Below are 19,694 nucleotides of genomic sequence, written 5' to 3' on the forward strand. Positions count from 1 at the left end.
CAGGCATGAGATTTTTGAGTATAATTACCAAATTCTTTTGATCCTCAGTATTTCTTTGCATTCCTCCCCCACATCTCATGTGTTTTGCAAACATTTGGTATTTTCTAGGGTTATCATTTTGAACACACAAGTCACAGATTAGTTTCCCTTAAAATATAATCTATTGAAAGATACAGATATTTGGGCATGTGCCCCATGTGTATGTCGTTCACAGTATTCCCTCCACCAACCCTCAGAGAAGGTCACAAATAGTCAGCACAAAGGGGTGGTTAGAATTTGAAGATGGAACAAGTAAAAAAAAATGACAACTTTAACTGAAAATAACATGGGCTAGAGATTTAAACAAATAAATGTTAAAAAAAAGGTCAAATTGAAGAATTCCCTCTCCTCTATTCCCAATGTCTACCTTTCTTGGCAATGTTGATTGCTCCTTCAAGTACAGTTCTATGGATGCCAGCCATCTTTTCAGTAACTTGCCCAATTGGCCTTTATTCATGTGCAAACTTTGAGATTAGGTGTTGTTCATGAGGCATCTCAGCCAAGCGTGCTCCTGTTCTCACCCAACATCTACAAACGTGCATCTCCACCGGGTGCCCTGCAGCGGGTAGTCAAAACTGCCCAACGCATTACCGGCACCCGGCTACCGACCATAGAGCACATATACCAGAAACGCTGTCTACGGAGATCATGGTCCATCATCAAAGACCCTACCCACCCCAGCCACAGTCTGTTCACCCTCCTGCCATCTGGGAGACGCTACAGATGCATTCGCACCCGTACGACCAGATTTAGGAACAGCTTCTTTCCCAGGGCTGTCATCCTACTGAACTCCACAAATAAACTCTAAAGCCTGCACATCTGCCAATGCACTTTATTATGGTTATGTTTATGTTAATATACTACAAGCCAAATGTATGTTGAATGTTTAAATGTCTTAATCCAAATGTACACTCTCGGGAGCCGCAAGCCTACATTTCGTTGTACTGCACTTGTGCACTAACAATGGCAATAAAAGTTGATTTGATTTGATTTGATTTGAACAAAAACCTGGCCAATTATAATGCCCCTGCCAACCCGGATAAGATGATCTAACTGAGGACAGGACAGGGATTTGAACTTGGCTAGAGTTGTTTTAAGAAAGTGACATGATTAGGAAAGAGATTTATATATCTGTTCATTGAAGTGGATCATTTTTACTTTCTGGAATCCAGCATAGTTTCTGCCCTGAGCACAGCTGGGCCCCGAAATTGGATACCTCATCTGCACAACATCATAAGTAGTCAAAGTACTGGCGGTATTGCATGGTGTCATGATAAACGTTAATGCTGTAATAATATGAACAGTAAAATAATTCCCTTCTAATATTACTAAAGCAACCTGGGTTCTTACTTCAGAAATAGTAATGGCACAACTGCATTTTAGCACAAGTTCATGACCTAGTTGAATACGAAAGAGGATATTGGATTGATGGCAGTGGATTACAAACAGTAATCAAACTGTGCTGGCTCAGACATTAGTTTGTTTATTACTTAAACCCTGAAACTTAATTATCGTCTGAATATGGACTTCAAATTTATTTTTTTCATCACTGTTTCAGATGCAAATAATGCAAGACCTAACAGAATATCAGAGACAATACAAGAGCTCACAGGAAATTCAGAAGCTCACAGGAAATTCAGGAGCTCACAGGAAATACAGGAGCTCACAGGAAATACAGGAGCTCACAGGAAATTAGTACTAATACAAAATGACGGAGCCTCACAAAATGGAACAATTCACCATCCTCCACATAATATAACTATGAAATGCCACGTGTATCCCACTCATAATAAATATTATAGAGCTTACAAGTTCCGAGTGCGAAAATATCTTTGTTTTCAATTCTGGTGGGGAGAACATACTCTGAATAGTCAAATGTGGCTCTAATCTCTCTTCAGAGGTGCCTCTCACTATATTGGAAATCCCTGAGGATTTCAGTGAATCAATGTAAAATGTTGCAGCAGCATGCAAGTTGCAATCCCATTTAAAAATTTCCACTGAGGTAGTAATATCTCTAATAGACTTACCACTCCTATAGAGAAGTAGTTGTTGATAATAGTGTAAGGTACAGGGTCCCCCTTTTCCTCTTTGTCATTTGGAATCACTTCAATTTTCCATCTGTCCAGCATGACCACTGTACAGTTCTCAATGTCTTTAATGATCTTCATCAGACTCTCCCCTTCATAACCTTACAGGTGAACAAAAAATAGTCTGTCACATTTGTTAAAATGTTTGCTATGACCCATGCAATTAAAAGGCACATAATGAGTTGAAAATTAAGATTCTGAGACACGCCACAGTCCATTTCCAGGTCACTCTCAGATCCAAACAAAGATGCATTTATTCTGTATTCTACAGTGCTGTCAACACTTTGATTAACAAAATAAACACAAACTAGGTTGTGTCACAAAATAGTTTTAGAAATCATTAAGTTATTGCTTCACAGTAACCGAGATCAGTGCTGGAACTGCATTCTGCACTATTGGTATCACTGGCCACACATTTGAGGACTGATTCTGTGGTCATGTGCATCCAGCAAGCAGTGGAAGTGAAATTGAAATTAATAGATAGAAAATCAAGCAACGACAGTCCGTGATTAACCAGCCAGTGCTCCCGGCAAGTACGGTTCCATGCCGAGTGCAGCAATTATTATTGTCCCTGTTTAGCTTTTTTTAAGCAGAGCTAATGGTGGAAGAGATGGTTTAAAAATGCTACAAGTACTGGGGTAAGGGGAAGAAATTCCTCAATTTTTTTTTAAAAATTGGTTTTATAAAAATATTATGATGTTAAGTGACAGTTGTCTGCTGCCCAAGACAACAATTTCACAAATGTTTCCCACTCCAAGAGCTGCTCAGCCAGCAGGAGTTTCAGAATTCTGGTCTGAACACAGCAGGGAACTCACTCAGTGAACATTAGAAAACTACAGATCAAAAGTGCCCATCGCACTGGGAAAATGATGGCTCGTGTTTGACTCTAACTCAGTTGTACTGCACGTGGCCATGGAATTTAGTTACGATCACCTTTAAACATAATGGGGTAGAGTTCCCGATTTGGACGCAATCAACAATCTGGGTGCAAACTGAGCTCAAAATTGCGCTAGTTTTCCAAGTTCATTTTATGGTTCAAGTTTCTGCTCAAACACATTTGCATAATCACAAGCGTAAAATAGTCCACGTACCACAGCAATCGGGCAGCGTTTTAGAACATATTTTTTTCTTGCATTAAAATATATTCCTTGATATGTGGTAACATGGTCCAGTTTTATTAATACAGCTGAAAATTGGTTTATCACAAAATAAGCATTTTTAACAAGAGTGTCTAGTCCATCACCTGTGAGTAACCTGATTTTAAATAACTAAAAATGACTTTAAAAAGCTATACAGAGCCATTTACTAGTTTCATCGTGTACGCTAGTCAGTTTCTTAGCAAATAAAATATGTAAAAGCTTTTAAAAGTGCCTATTAGTGTCCTTGCACCTAAAAAAAAAGCTTAATTTTAAGAGTATCCTCTAAGGCTTGCAAACGAGCGCAATTAGCGGAAACTTGCCAAGGTGATTAGTTCGATCTGGGGCCGTGGCATGTTTTGTGGGCGGGGCCGGCTTCCAGCACAATGGTTTTTAAACCATCACAAAAGATCGCGGAAACTCGATTTGTGCTGAACTTGTGCTTGAAATTCTGCGATCTTCTGTGCTGGTTTGGCCGATTTTATGGGGAATTGCGCTGCGACCTAGCAGAAACTCTACCCCAAGATATAGAGCAATGGTTGAAAATATTACAAATGAGAGTTTCTGTCCTCACCTCCTCCTGATCGAAGACATCTTGCTAAGTCATTGCCAGTTCCAAGTGGAAGAACTGCCACTGGAGGATGTTGAGGCAAATTTGCTTTGTCTGTGAAATAAACAAACGTTTTACAAAGCATATTTTCAATTGAATTCAGTTGCCCCATGTTACAGCTTTTAACATTCTGTAAAAGTGCAACGAAGTAAAATGAATCCTCCAAAAAGATATGTTTAAACATTTAACACAGTAAATGAAGTGCAGTTCCTCTGATATTTGTACAACTTGCATACCTGCTGTTATCCTGAGGAACATTTTGCTATTTGAAAGTGGCATTGAAAGATAATTCTTGATTTGTATTTAATGCCGGGAAGTTGGCTGTCTGCAGCAGTATGTCATTATCACTGGTGGAAAGGAGTTAGCCAGCATCACTACTACAGTTATTTTGCATTCTCAGCAACATGTTAATGTTTAAAATGGTGAATATTGTCTAATTAAAGTGAAAGAGGGACGTCCAGTCCATTAGCTAAGTACAAAGTGAGTAGTTTTTAGGGGGCAAATCCTGCACTAACAAAGCACATGCAAACCCTGCTAAGGACAAGCCCTAGCTTTGTTCAAATGAAACAAAGGAGTTATTAAAAAATAAATAACTGATGCATTGATCAGGACTGTTTTCTGCCCCTCTTGATCACTGCAATGCTATTAGCAGATACAATCAGGTGTGAGTGATGAGTTAGGAGCCGTGCCCTCAATTAACTTATGACAATTGATCTAATCTTATATACTCATTTGCATCAGTGCAAGTGCTTACACGAAGCAAATGGTGTCGGGTGGATTTCAGGGGATGATTAATTCCAAAATCAAAGCTCATGTGAAATTTAAAGGGAGGGGTGCTGATTTATTCAAACCATGTTTAGGGGTCAGAGTTTTCTCTTCAGTGCCCAGGTGCAGCAAAAGGGAAACTGGTGCAGAGCTGTTGTGCCAAATCTCTGCCCCCAGCAACATTTCCCCAGGATTTCTGGGGCATCTACCAAGGTGACGTAACTGGGCCTGCACCTGGAATACTCCCAGTGTAGAAATGCAAATGAGGTGGGTTGGGGCATTCTTGGTCTCCCTTCTCATTTTGCTCTGACTTCGCCCATGGAGCTCCAAGCTGGGGAAAGGGGTTGAACAATCCGAGTAGTAGGGCTTGCGCCGAGACCCTCCATGGATCTGGGAGCACCCCCCAAAAAAATCACAGGTAAGTATTTAGCTCACCCCTCTTGCCCCCATCCCCAGGTTAGAAACTTCTGGCTGTTAAGTTCCAGCTGCCTTCCAATCCCAGGGCAAGACCGTGCTAGGGTGTGGTCCTGTGCTGGGAGTATGTCCAAGCTTTGCAAATTGCCAAGGCCGCAACAATTAAGCAGGTTTCTCTCTAGGATGTTGTATTTGTCTGGCATCAATTGGGGCCCTTAGATCTTTTCCCATTTCCCATGGTTCTATGGGTGCCATTTCTCCTTTAGTACCTCAGCCAAGTGGCTGATCTTCATGCACAAGCCTGACACTTGAGTGCTGGTAGGCTATTAAACTGCAAGGGAATAATTAAACCTTATTCTGCCACTCCCCAGTACCTACAAACAGGCACCTCCAGTTGGGGTTGCTGGATAGCTATCATGGCTGGATTGCTGTTGGGCTAATTTTGCTCTCCCTAGCACAGGAGCACTGAGGTCAACTGTAATGCTCTTGCTGCTACTTCAGCTGAGATTCGCTAACTTGGCACAGACTGTGGATCAAACCTGGCTCCTTTTTAGTCTGCATAGCTCAGTTGCTCTCTGTGATAGAATTACTGAGCCATGGGGAGAGCTGCACAACTATTATTAGTTGTGCTTGCACTTTATTTCCTTTTAGTTAGAAGAATAAATCAATTCTACAAAAGGCACAATTGTTTACGCATGAATTCCCATATACACACAGTTGCATTTATAATCCTTTTATGTTACAGAGCATCTGGCTCTTTCAGTGTTGGGGCTCTGAATGAAGCTTGGCTGACTTGCTTGTGCCTGAATGGATTACTACTGTGTTAGTGATGTCTTATTTGTTTTGATGTTTTACTTGCATCGTCACCAAGACAACCTGGAACTGTTTTATTTAATATTTATAGCAAAGAAGTATTATAGCTCACTAAGAGTGCATTTGTTTTTGGTGGAACATTCTTTAACTGTGTTAAACCAAGTAATTTATTTTCCAGTCTCTTTTAAATTCATACTCTTAAATAAAATATAATAAAAAACGAATATAATGTGAAACCAAACGGCAAATGTGCCAATCATGTGAGATACAAATTCAAATGGCAAAGCTCATATAAGATGTTGCGGGGGGAGGGGGGGGAATTAGAAACAATACATATTAATAAAAAAAAGAGCTGGTCATGAGTACAAAGCTGTAACAACCTCCCTGTTTGTATTATTGAATAAACTTCTTGATCTTTTTATTTGAATCATTAGAACTCCTTCAGAATGTGCTAAACACATCCCACCATTTGCAATTTTTTGTATCTCAGACCATCCATTTTCCTGAAATAAAAACAGGAAATACACAGCAGTTAGGCTGTGAATTAAAAAAATATATATATTTCATGTGAGAGCCTTCATCCAAGAATCAGACATTAATACATTTTTCTCTTTCAGATACTGACTGACTTGCCACAAACTTGGGAATTTTCTGTTTAATTTCAGGTTTCCAACTCTCATCCATTGTTCTGGGTGTATTTTTGACGCCCACAGTAGCCAACAATCTTACCTATGCAATCTAGGATCCATCCTACTGTTCCATCTCCACCGCAAGCCAGAAGTCTAAAGTCCGGAACATCTCGAAAAAAATTTAACCTAAAAAAAGATACTGATTAAGTGTGTGACATGCCATTTTTGAATGAATGGTTCCTTTCAAATGGTGGGTTTACAATTTGTTTCCACTGATTGGTTTAACACTATAGAAACTGAGAAACTTTAGCTCAGATGGAAAGCCATTCAAACCTTCTTGCCGCCGATGAATTTAAGTCACACGGGGGCTGATTTTACACAGTTCCATTTTCCTGCTTTCTTCCCATATTCCTTTAAATCTCTCCTCAATTAATTATCCAGTACCTTTTTGAATGCTGGTAATCAATTTACCATCAATCACTACCTGTAGCAAAACTTTCACATTTTAATAACTCTTTGCATGAAGAAGTTTTTCCTCAATCTCCCCTTTTATGTATCTAGTGCTTTTCTTGAGATTATAGTCTTGTGTCTTTAGTTTACACAATGACGGAAATAATTTATGTTTACCTCAGCTATTCCTTCTATCATTTTAAACACCGCTATCAAATCCCCCTCAATCTTCTTGATTTCAGAGAATACAGTCCTAGTTCTTTACCCTTTCCTCGTAATCAGACTCCTCATCCTGGCAAATATCTGCAGGGCTATAAAAGGGAGAAGCATAAAACTGCACACCATGTTCCAGTTGTGGTCTAATTGTTTCCATCGTTGCTTTTGTAGTCAATCCCTCTCAATAGAAACCTTTAAATCCAATTTGCCTTCTTAATGGTTTTTTTTTTTAACCTGTTCATGCCTTTTAAGCATTTATGTATCTGGACACCTAGAAAGCCTTTCTTCCCAACTGCATTGAGAAACTTATCATTTAAGGTATGTTTTCATTTTTCAACAGAACTTACCCAACTGAAGTTAAGTGACTTAAACTAATTAGCAGTCCTGCTACTCAGTCTCGAACCCTTTGGATTTGCTATCAACTATTTCAACTTCCTCTTTTTATTTTAGTTGGTACAAAATTTCATTAATTTTAATTTTGTCACGGAAATAATCAGCTGGTAATAAGGGTTCCATGCACATTAAAATTACTTTGCAGTTTTTTTAAAAAGGCAAATGCTTTCAAAAGAGCACTTTCTAAATGAAAAAATATTTGGTAAAGTTTTTGTTAAATACCCCACATAATTTTGAGTAGCTGCACTTTAGATTTTTTGAGAGCCAACTACGATTTTTATACATGGAAATATATCAAAGCTGAGTACTAACATTAAATTATCATCAACCATATCAATTCAAAGTAATTATTTTTGATATTACTGGAGAGAGAAAGTTCTATCAATTTAATTATTTTTAGAAACGATCTCTTAATTTAAGGCACAGGTTCAATTATGTAGTTTCCTTACAGGATTATAGTTTATTGCTAATATTGGGAATGTAGCAACATAATTGCAATATAGTAGAGCATCACTAATAATCCATCCTGAACTAATAGCTTTGAAAAGAGCAATTCCTATTGGTGTTATGAGCACTTACTGTTGGTGCGGGGTAATGGCAAAGCCTTTGGTCAGCTTTTATCTATAAAATGCTTTTTGAACTTAGAAACACTAGTCCACAGATTCGGACCAGTATCTTGGACTATGAACAATCAATACTGGGAGTGCAACTGTTCCGATGACTGGTGGGTCAGCAAGAAAAATCTTCAAGCTCAAAAATCATGCTTCAAAGTTAAAATTTGCAGTGGGAGACTTAACTGAATTTGGAAGTGGGGAGGGAGTTGCCAACTAGGTAACATGGCACTGGGGGATAAGGGCACATTCCTATCAGCTGCTACTCTGCTCCACTCTTTGGAGTGCTCTGATATTTAAATACAACTCTTGATCCTCACTCCTGACTTTAGCCAGTCTCCTGCTGCTTATTTTAAACTGTGATACTGTATTTAGATGGAAATTCTCCCTCTGGACTTAAAACTTAAATGATGCTCATGCTACTCCTCCATCTTCTGTACAGCAATCAGTATCCATACATCAAATCTTGAGTGATGAATCGCTAGTCAGAACAAATTGCTAGTCAGAACTGTGTTCAGTTCCAACCGGTTCAAATTAGTGGCGTTCTGCTGTATTTGTTCCATCTGGTGCTACAAATTTATTACTTCTTATTTTTGTTTCAATTTTTTTTTGAAGTCAAGAAATTTAAACTGCAATTGGAAAGATTTACCCTGCAAAGTACAACAGAACTTTGGAACCTGTTACTCCAGACTGCCTGAAATCTCCTCATTGATACAAAAACATTTTCAGATGGTTTATTCTGAACAAAGAATTAGTGACTATTCTACCTTCTTAAATAGCACATATGGGTATGACTAAGGCACTTCCGTTCCTTCATCGTTGCTGGGTCAAAATCCTGGAACTCCATCCCTAACAGCACTGTGGGAGTACCTTCACCTCACGGACTGCAGCGGTTCAAGAAGACGGCTCACCGCCACCTTCTCAAGGGCAATTAGGGATGGGCAATAAATGCTGGCCTTACCAGCGATGCCCACATCCCATGAATGAATAAAGAAAAAAATGGCATTGGCACCATAATGACATCACACAGCCACAATTTGAATGTATTCATGAAGTCCTTATCTGCTTCATATGAGAGATCCAGCTGCCAGGAACTATCTCACCCTGCTCCCCACCCCCACCCCACCCCGCACCCATTCAACTCATCCCCCCACCGGGAAATCAGGCAGGTTCTGCAAACAACATTAACTGGACAAGAGGAAAAGACACTGGATCTTCTGCCTGCTACTAACCCCATTCTGATCCCAAATAGGAGCAATAAGGAGAGCAAAATCACTCCATATAGGTGAAAGTGAAAAGATATCGACCATAACATTAGGGTTAAAAAAAAACTAAAAGCAGTCATCTGAATTGCTTTTATTTGGACCACTTTTACCGGCAGCCTTCCTGGGTGTGCTCTCCAGAAATAATTTAAATAATCTTTACATACGTATTCTTTTTGTCCCATGGTAACTGTCTACCAGAGGAATGTCCATACATCCATTTATGTTACTCTGCAAACCTCAGTGAAAGTCTTTACAGGCTTCAAAGGAGTAACTTTCTAAATTTTCCATGGTGTTTAGCTGTAACGAGGTGGGGTGTCTCTGTGTGTATGTCACCATATAAAAAAAATTCTCCAATTGGGATCAAAAAAAGTGCAGCCCACCCAGAAATTATTCCCAATCATTTTGGTTTCCAAGTTTGATTAGTGATTTCAAAGGCTAAAAAAAGATTTCAGAGGGTGATCAAAATGAGGTTTAAAGACAGCCAGCTTCAGAAAATTAAAAAATAATTGGCACAGATTTGACCCATTGGTTTGACATACAAGCAGGACAAACACCAAACCAGATTTTTAAATATATTTTCCTATTATTTCCATAACTATCAATTTAATCTTCAGACTGCTGCTCTAGAGGTCTTACTCCAGGAGAGCCTGAAAAAGAGGGTGCCCTGTTTTGAGGCAAAGGGCATCCTCTCAACCAGAGGCATCATTTGAAATTAAGTTGAGAGCAGCTAAGTGAGTGAATTCAGTCTCCACGCCCATGGGTTGTGGGTACAGATGCACAAGAAATGTTCTGGACCAATAAAGATGATCAAGGTTTAAATACCCACAATTTTCCTACTTTTAGTAAATCACTTTATGATGAACGACAATAAGAATTCACTCTTGCCTTGGCATTGCTTCACTGAGGCAGAATTGAAAGTCCTGAGGCTACCTTTCAGCTGATTAACACATGTGATGACATGTTGTTGCAAGATCCACTTTGTTACTAGCACACAAATATGCTTCCAATATTGTATTTAAATCTTACATCTGGGACCTCCAGCCTTGCTGGCAAGATATGTTATTTGATTGCTGCAAGTTCCTGGACTTGCATAAAATGGCATGTAGGCTGGACATTTGGGTGATGCTGTCTCTGCTTTTCCACATTCCAATATATATGCATTTTATTCCTGCCCCAGTATCTGTCACCTATTGATTCCATTGGTTAAAGTTTTGTTCCACCTGGTTTTGGGTGCGAAGGCAGCAATGTGGCCACAACACACGCTGGAATGAGGAGGCCTGCAGCCAGCCCAAAATTGGGCCCAAGGCCTCATTAAAAGTCATTGGGCGAGCTGCTGGTGTATGTCGTGCCTCCACAGGCAGATCGCCCATTTCAAGAATTGACTATCGGGTCGCTTACCTCACCAGCAGCAGCCTGAAGCTAAGTCCCAGGATGGGGGAGGGGGTTGGAGCGGCAACAAAGTGGGGGCAGTCGGGATTCTGTGGCGTTGGGGGAGCACTCCTGTTCCTCCTGGCTCCACAGCAATGTACCTTTTGGTGGCGGTTTCCAGTGACCACTTAAGAATCCCAAGCAGAGGAAACCCAGTCCTGCTCCACTCTGTGATATTGAATCTAGAAGAGGAGGCCTAAAACAGGCCTTCTCCAAGCTTAGAATAGTACTATCTTTTGATTATTATTATTTTCCCCCTACTCGCTAACATCAATTCACTGACATACAGACATACACTGCAGACTGCAGCAGCATAATACAGTATCTTATTGTGTAAGCTCTGTTTCAAGGGGTGTCTTACTGCTCGCATTCTAACATAAGTCATTCTTCTGATCTTCGAGGTGTCCATGAGGAGCAGACCCCAGAGGCCAATGCCTGTCCTGTCCCCAACACCTTACAGCACCCTTTATCACTCACGCCAACAATGGCAAGCACCAGCACAGATACATCCCCTTCAGAAATCAAATTAACTGCCTATTATACACCACACCCATTTTCAGTTCCATTGAAGTTAGTAGAAAGGAATATCAGCCATGGTGTATAACAGGCGGGTAATTCAATACTTCACATTTTACACTTTCACCCAAGGATACAATTACCCCCAATTTCCCCTTTTCTACCTTTTCAAATCCCTTAACCATGTTAAATACCTCAATTAGAATACCCCTCAACTTTCTAAACTTAAGGAAATATAAGTCAAGTTTATGCAATCTATCCTCCCTTTAAGCCCTGGTATCATTCTGGTGAATCTGCTCTTCCAAGGCCAATATATCTTTCCTGAGGTTTGGTGCCCAAAACTGAACACAGTACTCCAGAGGGGGTCTGACCAAGGCTCTGTACAATTAAAGCATCACTTTCCCATTTTCGAATTCCATTCCTCTAACAGCTTAGCCTGACAGCTGTGGCTCAGTGGGTAGCACTCTTGCCTCTGAGTCAGAAGGTTATGGGTTCAAGTCCCATTCCAGAGGCCTGAGCACAAAAGGTCCAAGCTAACACTCCAATGTAGTACTGAGGGAGTGTTGCACTGTCGGAGGTGCAGTCTTTCGGATGAGACGTTAAACTGAGGCCCCATCTGCTCTCTCAGGTGGGTGTAAAAGATCCCACGGCACTATTTCAAAGAGCAGGGGAGTTATCCCCAGTGTCTTGGCCAATATTTATCCCTCAATCAACATCACAAAAAAACATATTATCTGGTCATTATCACATTGCTGTTTGTGGAAGCTTTCAGTGCGCAGATTGGCTGCTGTGTTTCCTACACGAGTGACTACACTTCAAAAGTACTTCATTGGCTGTAAAGCGCCCTGGGACGTCCTGAGGTCATGAAAGGCGCTATATAAATGCAAGTCTTTCTTTCTTTGAGATAGCGGGCAATATTCCATTACCTTTTGTGATTACTTCTTGTACTTGTACATTAGCTTTTACTGATGTGTGTACATGAGCAACCTAGTCCCTTTGCTCCTCCACAACTCCTAGTCTCTCACCATGAAGAAAATGTTCGGACTTTCCCAGATCCAACATGGATGACCTCAGACTTCTCCACATTGAACTCCATCTGCCATAACTTTGCCCACTCACTTACTCTGGCTATGTACCTTTATAACATCCTCCTCCCATCCACACACTTAATGTGTCTCCAAACTTAGTGTCATCTGCAAATTTGGATATACAACTCTCTATTCCTTCATCCAAGTCATTAATATATAATGGCACAGATCCCTGGGGAACACAACTTCCCACATCGTGCTATTTCTATGTAAGGGGATCCTTCCCTATGTTCATCATCAACCCCTTCATCTTCTGGAGCAGCAAGCCTTTCTTGCAATATCACATCATACACATCAAGCTACAATGATTCTGAAGATTCTTTCTGGACTGTGTTGCAGGGCTCCACCAGATTTATCTAGACACCTAAAACAAGATTTGAGAATGCCTATAAGTCTGCTCTGTGATGCTTCCTGTAGTTGCATGGGCCTCATTATATCTGGCAACTCTCTGTTGAAGCCTTACTGGCATCATTAGCCACGTCTGCACGAATAGTCCTGATCTCTAATCAACCATCTGGATTTATGCTTTTGGTCATGAGGGCAAGTATGGTAGATTGTTGCATGATGTAAGCATCATCACAACTTGCTGGGTATTAGGCATTCACATGCAGGATAAGATGATTGACATCACAAACTAGCTACACATTAATAGAATTAAAGGCCGTGATTTCGCCAGTGGAGGTGGGATCGCAGCAGCAGAAGTGGTTGCCGGGTTCCGGTCCCATTCCCACTGCAGCCGCTCTGTAAAAAGGATTTTCCATTAATAGGGCTTGTTAAGCCCGCCCTGCGGGGTTCCCGGCCAATTAAAAGGAAGCAGGTTTGATGACGTCATTTGATGACGCGTTTCCTTAAAGGGACCATCGCCGCATTCATTTTGACAGTTGTGCTGTCAGTGTTCTACAGCTTTGAGGTGCTGCAAACACTGACAAGCACTGCACAAAGGTGCACAGCTGCACCCAGGCTCTCGCATGACTCCCTCCAAGGGCGGAAGAGACCTCCCCAGGACACCAACGCAGCCTGGTTGCACATTGCACAGGAGGGCAAACGCAGGGATGTCGTCAGGAGTACCTGGCTGCAGTGGCGCAAGCCTTTCAATGATCTCAGTAGATCACGAAATGTTACTGAAAAGCCACACTCAACCTTATCCTGCTGTGCCACTCATCACACCACCATAACTCTGCCTTCCCTACCCTACTCCTGCACATCCTTATTCACACCAACTTACGTTGTGCCTCCACCCATCCCTCTCTGTCTATATTATCACTTCCCCATCTCACTAGCCACCCCTCACACTCATCATCATCCTAGTGCAATCATACCAACTAACAACACACAAGGGTAGGCACTTGGGTGTTTTATGTAATGTTCATGTACATTTTCTGTTAATGTGTTGTCAAACATTGAAATCTTTATTTTCAACACTCTGACATCTTGGACAGATCTATGCTCACCTTTGGAAGTGTCTTAGTGAGTTGCAGTGAATGCTGAGACATAATCGTATTCCCCGCAATGGTAATGAGTGTGAAAGGAATGGCTTGGACATTGTAGGGATGCTTTATAGTGCTGGTGTGGGGTGGTGTTCACCTGGCAAATCATGTGGCAGCTAGGGTGTACAGCGTCAAGTGAAGTAAATCTGGCCATGGTGAGGCCGTCCCTGGCTTCCCAGGCAGCAATGTTGTCAGGTGCTGTTGCCCTGTGTTCTGTGCAGCATCAGGTGATTGTGGAGAAGGTTGGTATTGTTGTTGGTGCTGCTGGTGTGCCTGGTGATGTTGGTGTTGGGGCTGATCGTGGAGGGATTCAGAGGACCAAGTTGAGATTTTTTCAAGGGCACCGATGTTGCTGGAATAGATGACAGCTAAAGTTGAGATGACAGAAGCAATCTGTCAATGGTGAGAGAGCTTGCTCCAAGGAGGTGACACTGGATAGAGAGTTTATTCCAAACACTTCCAAACTGCATACAGCTCAAAAGTGTCTTCCAAGTCATGAAGGCTCTGACATTGGAAAGTGACCAGCTGTGAAATAATAGTTTTCATACCACATTTGCAGCTGTCTCCTATTCACAGCAATGGGGAGACACAGAGAATCCTATCTACTTACCTGACGTGATCTCCGAACGCCGTGAACCCCGTTAAAAATATGGTAAAATAGAAAAAGGCTGGCAATATAGTAGTAAAAAAGCAATTAACAAGCAGTTAAGTATCTAAATGCCTCCCCCGTCGCTTAGTGTCAGGTCTGTTCTGAAATCGCAGACCTGACACCCTGGAAACTTACATGGAGGCGGGTTCACAGCGCGTTCCCCACCCGCTGTCAATCATTTCAATTTTGACAGTGGACCCGCCTCCAAACCCGCACTCTGAGCGCCAGCAAAATTCAGCCCAAAGCCTTTTCAGTTCATGAAATTGAGGAGGTTGTCACATGGGGCTTTGAGTGTCACATACATTCCATCAATCCCCCCTTACACTGGTGGAAACCCTGCCAGTCTGCAGGACAGGATAGCTCCCTCTCTCTTTGTTTGTCTGCTTCCATTGGGAAGGATATGAATGTGCAGCCATTCTGAATTAACTTCTTGAAGCAGTGGTGAGCAGCTGCCTGGCTAATATAGCAAAGGTCACCACATGCTGCCTAGAAGCATCTAGTTACAAAGAAATTCAAGGCAGTGGTGACCTTAACTGGTACAGACAATGCTGTTCTCCTGATGGAAGTGGTCTATAGTCTACAGCCAGCAGTTAATCTCTCTCCCCCAACAGCCTCTGTAAATTCTCTGAGTGGGTATATGCATGTATGGAGTCTTCTGTGAAGCTTCATTCCACGAGCCTCCAATCTAGCCTCTCACCATTTTCTCATTTTCCTGCTCGACATAAACAAGGAATAGAGTGGTTCCCATTGTGAATTCTAGGTGCTCAGTCCACAGCTATACGTTTTACAGATAGTAAAAGTAACAAATGTCCTGACAGAACCTCCAACGTAACTAACAGGTCAATATCCAAGCAAAACCTTCAGTTGCAGCACACAAAATGACCTCACTGCCTCAAGGATACCTTACTTATGCTCATACCACTATATATATAGGGGGTGAAATTGGGTATAGCCCCGCTTGGGGTGCTAGAATTGGCGGTGCGCAAAATCTATCGCCAGGCGCAACTTATCGCCACCTCGAGCGATATTGGGTTGCATCGCCCCTAAAGGTGATTGCAGCGTAAAATCAGGCGCTGCACGGGGCTCCTAAGGCGCTAACCAGGCGGCGCTACTCAATATCTGGGCGGCCGGGCGCAGCGCAGGTGCTGTCAATAATCGTGACCACGAGACATGCTGGCGCCGGCCAGCTCTTAAAGGGGCGGGTCATTTAGGATCAGCAGCCACACTCATCGCCCTGTAGGCCTCAAAATCGGCGCTGTTCATTCTGTGGCGTCACAAACTTTGACCAGATGGAGAGGGTGAGGCAGAGAGCGGAGCGCTTTACCAATGGGGCATTGGATGCTTTGGTTGGCGCAGTGGAGCGCCGGCGAGCAGTGCTGTACCCTGACAATGGCAGGAGGCCTCATCAGAACGAGTACTGCAGAGCTTGGAGGGAAGTTTCGCAAATAGTCAAGTCCAGCAGCGTGGCGCACAGGACTCCTGTGCAATGCAGGAAGAAGTTCAATGATCTCACTCGGGTCGTTAGGGTGAGTGACTTTTTGGCAATCTTCTTCATCCCTCCATCTGCACCTGACTTTATGGCCAGAGGGTGCGCGATGCCCCAATGGCCATCTGTCAGCCAGCACCCTTGTCCCTTTCTGGGAACACACATAAACATTCAACTCAGGGCATACTGTAAGGGATGTTCCACCATGGGGGGCATGAGATGACCACTCAGGGCATACTGTAAGGGCTGTTCCACCATGGGGGGCATGAGATGACAACTCAGGGCAGCATATTTCATCACTTCCTGTCCTTTCTCCTGCAGGCCAAGCTGGCCAGGATCCGGAGATAACAGATTCGTACCGGAGGAGGCCCTCCTCAGCTGCAGGCACTGACGGACCTGGAGGAAAGAGTCCACCAGATTGTTGGAGGTCGGATGAGTGGTCCTGTCACCACTGGAGCTGCCGACCCCATTGTGCACAGCGATGGTAAGGTCATCACCTTTTTCAACTGACTCCTTCCACTTGCTCCCCCCACCAGCATGCTTTTTCACTCTTGACCCATGTCAGAGCATTGCAGCACTCTTGCATCCCTTGCTGCCACCCTGTCCTTTTGCTAAAGCCACTCTTCAACCTCCCTGCTTTCAGATGCTGCATCACCAGCTCGGGAGCCGGGCCATCAAGCTACCAGGGACACTGACTCCAGAGGCGACGAGCAGGAGGAAGCCGGACCATCCATACCACCCTCAGGCGAGCCAGCCCATCTGCAGACTGGGGATAGTGCTTCCCTGGAGGGGAGCGGGGGGGATGGCTCTGAGGAGGAACCAGTTGCAGGAACCAGCGGGCTCCAGCAACGCAAGGGGGGTAGGGAAGCTCGGGAGCCGTCTCCCCGGAGGGCGAGTCAGGCCACGATGACTGCTGCACAGAGCGCAGAAGAGGTGCATTCCCTCGCAGAAATGAGCGCCCAGGCTCGGCTCAGGCACACTGAGCAGATGGCTGCAGTGGCAAGGACGCCTGAATCCATCGAGACACTGGCAAGGAGTGCGCAAGACTTCGGGGCAGCACAGGAAAGGAGTGCCCAGGGCTTCAGGGCAGCACAGGAAAGGAGTGCCCAGGGCTTCACCAAAGCACAGGAAAGGAGTGCCCAGGGCTTCGGTACATCACTGGAAAGGACTGTCCAGGGCTTCGGTACATCACTGGAAAGGACTGTCCAGGGCTTGACCGAAGCACTGGAAAGGACTGTCCAGGGCTTCACCGAAGCACTGGCACCTGCCACGCAAGTGCTGAGTGCTGCCACGCAGTCACTCGCTGGCCTCATGCAGAGGCAGATTGAGGCCACGCAAGCACTGACTGCTGCCACCCTCGATGGATCAGGCAGGATTACCCGGGGCCCTTGCAGCACCACAGCAGGCCAGCAATCTGTGGACCAGCCGATTGGTTCGCATGCTGCGGTGCTGCCCCGTCAGAGTGCCAGTGTGTCAGCCAACCACGGAGCAGGTGTCCGCTCTCAGGATGTCAGCATTCCTGATGCCACCGCTGGCACGTCTCCAGTGCAGCTGCCATCACCTGCAGGACAGACTGCTTCCACCCATGCCCAGTTGGAGCAGTCAGCATCCGGGCCCTCCAAGCCCAGAGTCCGTCCAGGCTGTCTCTCAGGGGCATCTGCGCTTTCGGACAGTCAGCAGGCATCCCCCAGCCTTCATGCAGCCACTGGGGTCCCATTACGGAGGAGCTGCAGGGAGGGAAGGGGCCGTTCTCGCAAGAGAAGTAGATCACCATCAAAGGGGAAAGAGTAGAGGGTGCTGCTGAGACGTCTTATTTCTAGAAATCAAGGCCGGGGATGCTGGTCTGAATGTTTGTAAAGTTTTGGATAGTCTCCCGGGTGTGCGAGGCACTTATGCATTAGTTTGTTAGTTAAGCTTTCTGGTGCCATTGCTTTGTCATGTTGGAAGGAAGCACATTTTTCAAAATAAACAAATTATTTTATTGACATTGGCCATGTCTGCTATTTACATTCATACTGGCCTTCATAAGCTTTGGGTTATCCGAATGGTTCCATTCCTGGTCTTCGATTGGCACCAAGCATTCCATCAGAAGGGGCCTAGAACCGACTCCTTATCAGCCTCTGACGGGCGGCCCTTCCAGTTTCTGGGACCCTCCCGTCTTGGTCCTCCTGCTCCTCCTCCTGCTCCTCCTCCTCCTCTGCTGGTCCTTCAATGTCTGCTGGCATTGGCTGGGTGCGGAGGGTGGCGAGGTTATGGAGCATGCAGCAGACAATGACAAAGTGGGAGACTCGCTCTGGTGAGTACTGCAAGGCGCCTCCCGAATGGTCCAAACAGCGGAACCGCTGCTTCAGCACGCCAATTGTGTGCTCCACAATGTTCCTCGTCGCCTGATGGCTGACGTTGTAGTGCTCTTCTGCAGGGGTGCTGGGCTAACAGAGCGGGGTCATCAGCCATGGGCACAGAGGATAGCCCTTGTCACCGAGAAGCCAGCCTTCTGGGTGAGCCGGGGCCTCGAAAAGGTCTGCTACTGAAGTCTGGCGCAGGATGACTGCGTCGTGGCTGCTGCCTGGGAACTGAGCATTGGCCGCGAGGATCAGCTGCCGGTGGTCACAGACCAGCTGCACATTCAAGGAGTGGAACCCCTTGCGGTTGCGGAAGTCCTCAGGATTCAAAACAGGTGCCCGCAAAGCCACATGCGTGCAGTCAATGGCACCCTGCACCATGGGGAAGTCAGCTATTGCCGCGAAGCCCTCTGCGCGCTCCCGCTGCTTCTCCGCTGTCACAGTGAAGGAGATGTGTAGTGTATGTGCCTTTAAGCCAGACTACTTTTACAGCTCCTGTATACTGTAGTACCGGCAGTGACCACACCTGTATATAAGCCTTGCGCATGCCTCTGTACCCCCAGTCTTGAGACTACCCTCCTCCATTAAATACCTGTTTATCGTTAAGTTACAGCATCCGTGTGGTTATTGAAAAACAGCATACTCTCAGAATCAAGGATCTAACAGTGGCGACGAGTGTTGATTCGAATCTACCTGCAACTCTGCATTTCCCTTCAAGGATTCGCTCCGGGAGGGCAGTGTAACAAAACAGAAAAAAAAAGTCGAGGCCAGGAACACGGGCGTCGACCACGAGCAACCGCCCAGTCGTCCAGCAGAGAGTGAACATCGCAGGGGAGGCTGTGGAGAGCCGGGCTTGGTTCCCCAGTCACGACGATCAGCAAGAGACTGACGACAGGTCCAGCGCAGACCCTTCCCGGACAGCGGCGGCTGGAGCCGACCGACGGCGGAGAGAAAGCCGAGCAGCGTCGACGGGGTAAGACAGAGGGTGAAGCGCACAGGGCACAGCCGGGGGTTGAAAACAGAGCGGCGTCGAGAAAAAAAACAAAAAAAACAAACCGGAGAGAGAGAGGGTAAAGCAACAGCCGGGTTCAGGACCGAGCGGCGTCGAGAAAAAAAAAAAGAACGCGCAGAGCACAGCCAGGGCTCAAGGGCTGAACAGTGTCGGCGGGGAGAAGAAGGGCGAGCGTGGGAGAAGCCATTGAGCCGCGGAGAAGAAGGAAGAGCGCGGGAGATGCCATTTTTAGACCCGCAGCGGAGAAGAAGGGCGAGC

General features: G+C 44.7%; 1 protein-coding gene across 1 annotated transcript in view; it reads right to left on the reverse strand.

Moving 5' to 3' along the window:
- The window catches only part of dgkb (diacylglycerol kinase, beta), a 1,409,408-nt gene that overhangs the window by 1,029,895 nt on the left and 359,819 nt on the right, over nucleotides 1-19,694 (reverse strand). Inside the window, exons 14-16 of the mRNA XM_085988391.1 lie at nucleotides 6,594-6,679; nucleotides 3,837-3,926; nucleotides 2,067-2,227 (exon numbers count right to left, since the gene is read on the reverse strand). Of these exons, the coding sequence (XP_085844517.1) occupies nucleotides 2,067-2,227; nucleotides 3,837-3,926; nucleotides 6,594-6,679 (337 nt within the window). The remainder of the gene's footprint in view (nucleotides 1-2,066; nucleotides 2,228-3,836; nucleotides 3,927-6,593; nucleotides 6,680-19,694) is intronic.

This window comes from Somniosus microcephalus, chromosome 5 (genome assembly GCF_052327205.1).
Source record: "Somniosus microcephalus isolate GS21.2 chromosome 5, FLI_Smic_1.0, whole genome shotgun sequence".
Taxonomy (NCBI): domain Eukaryota; kingdom Metazoa; phylum Chordata; class Chondrichthyes; order Squaliformes; family Somniosidae; genus Somniosus; species Somniosus microcephalus.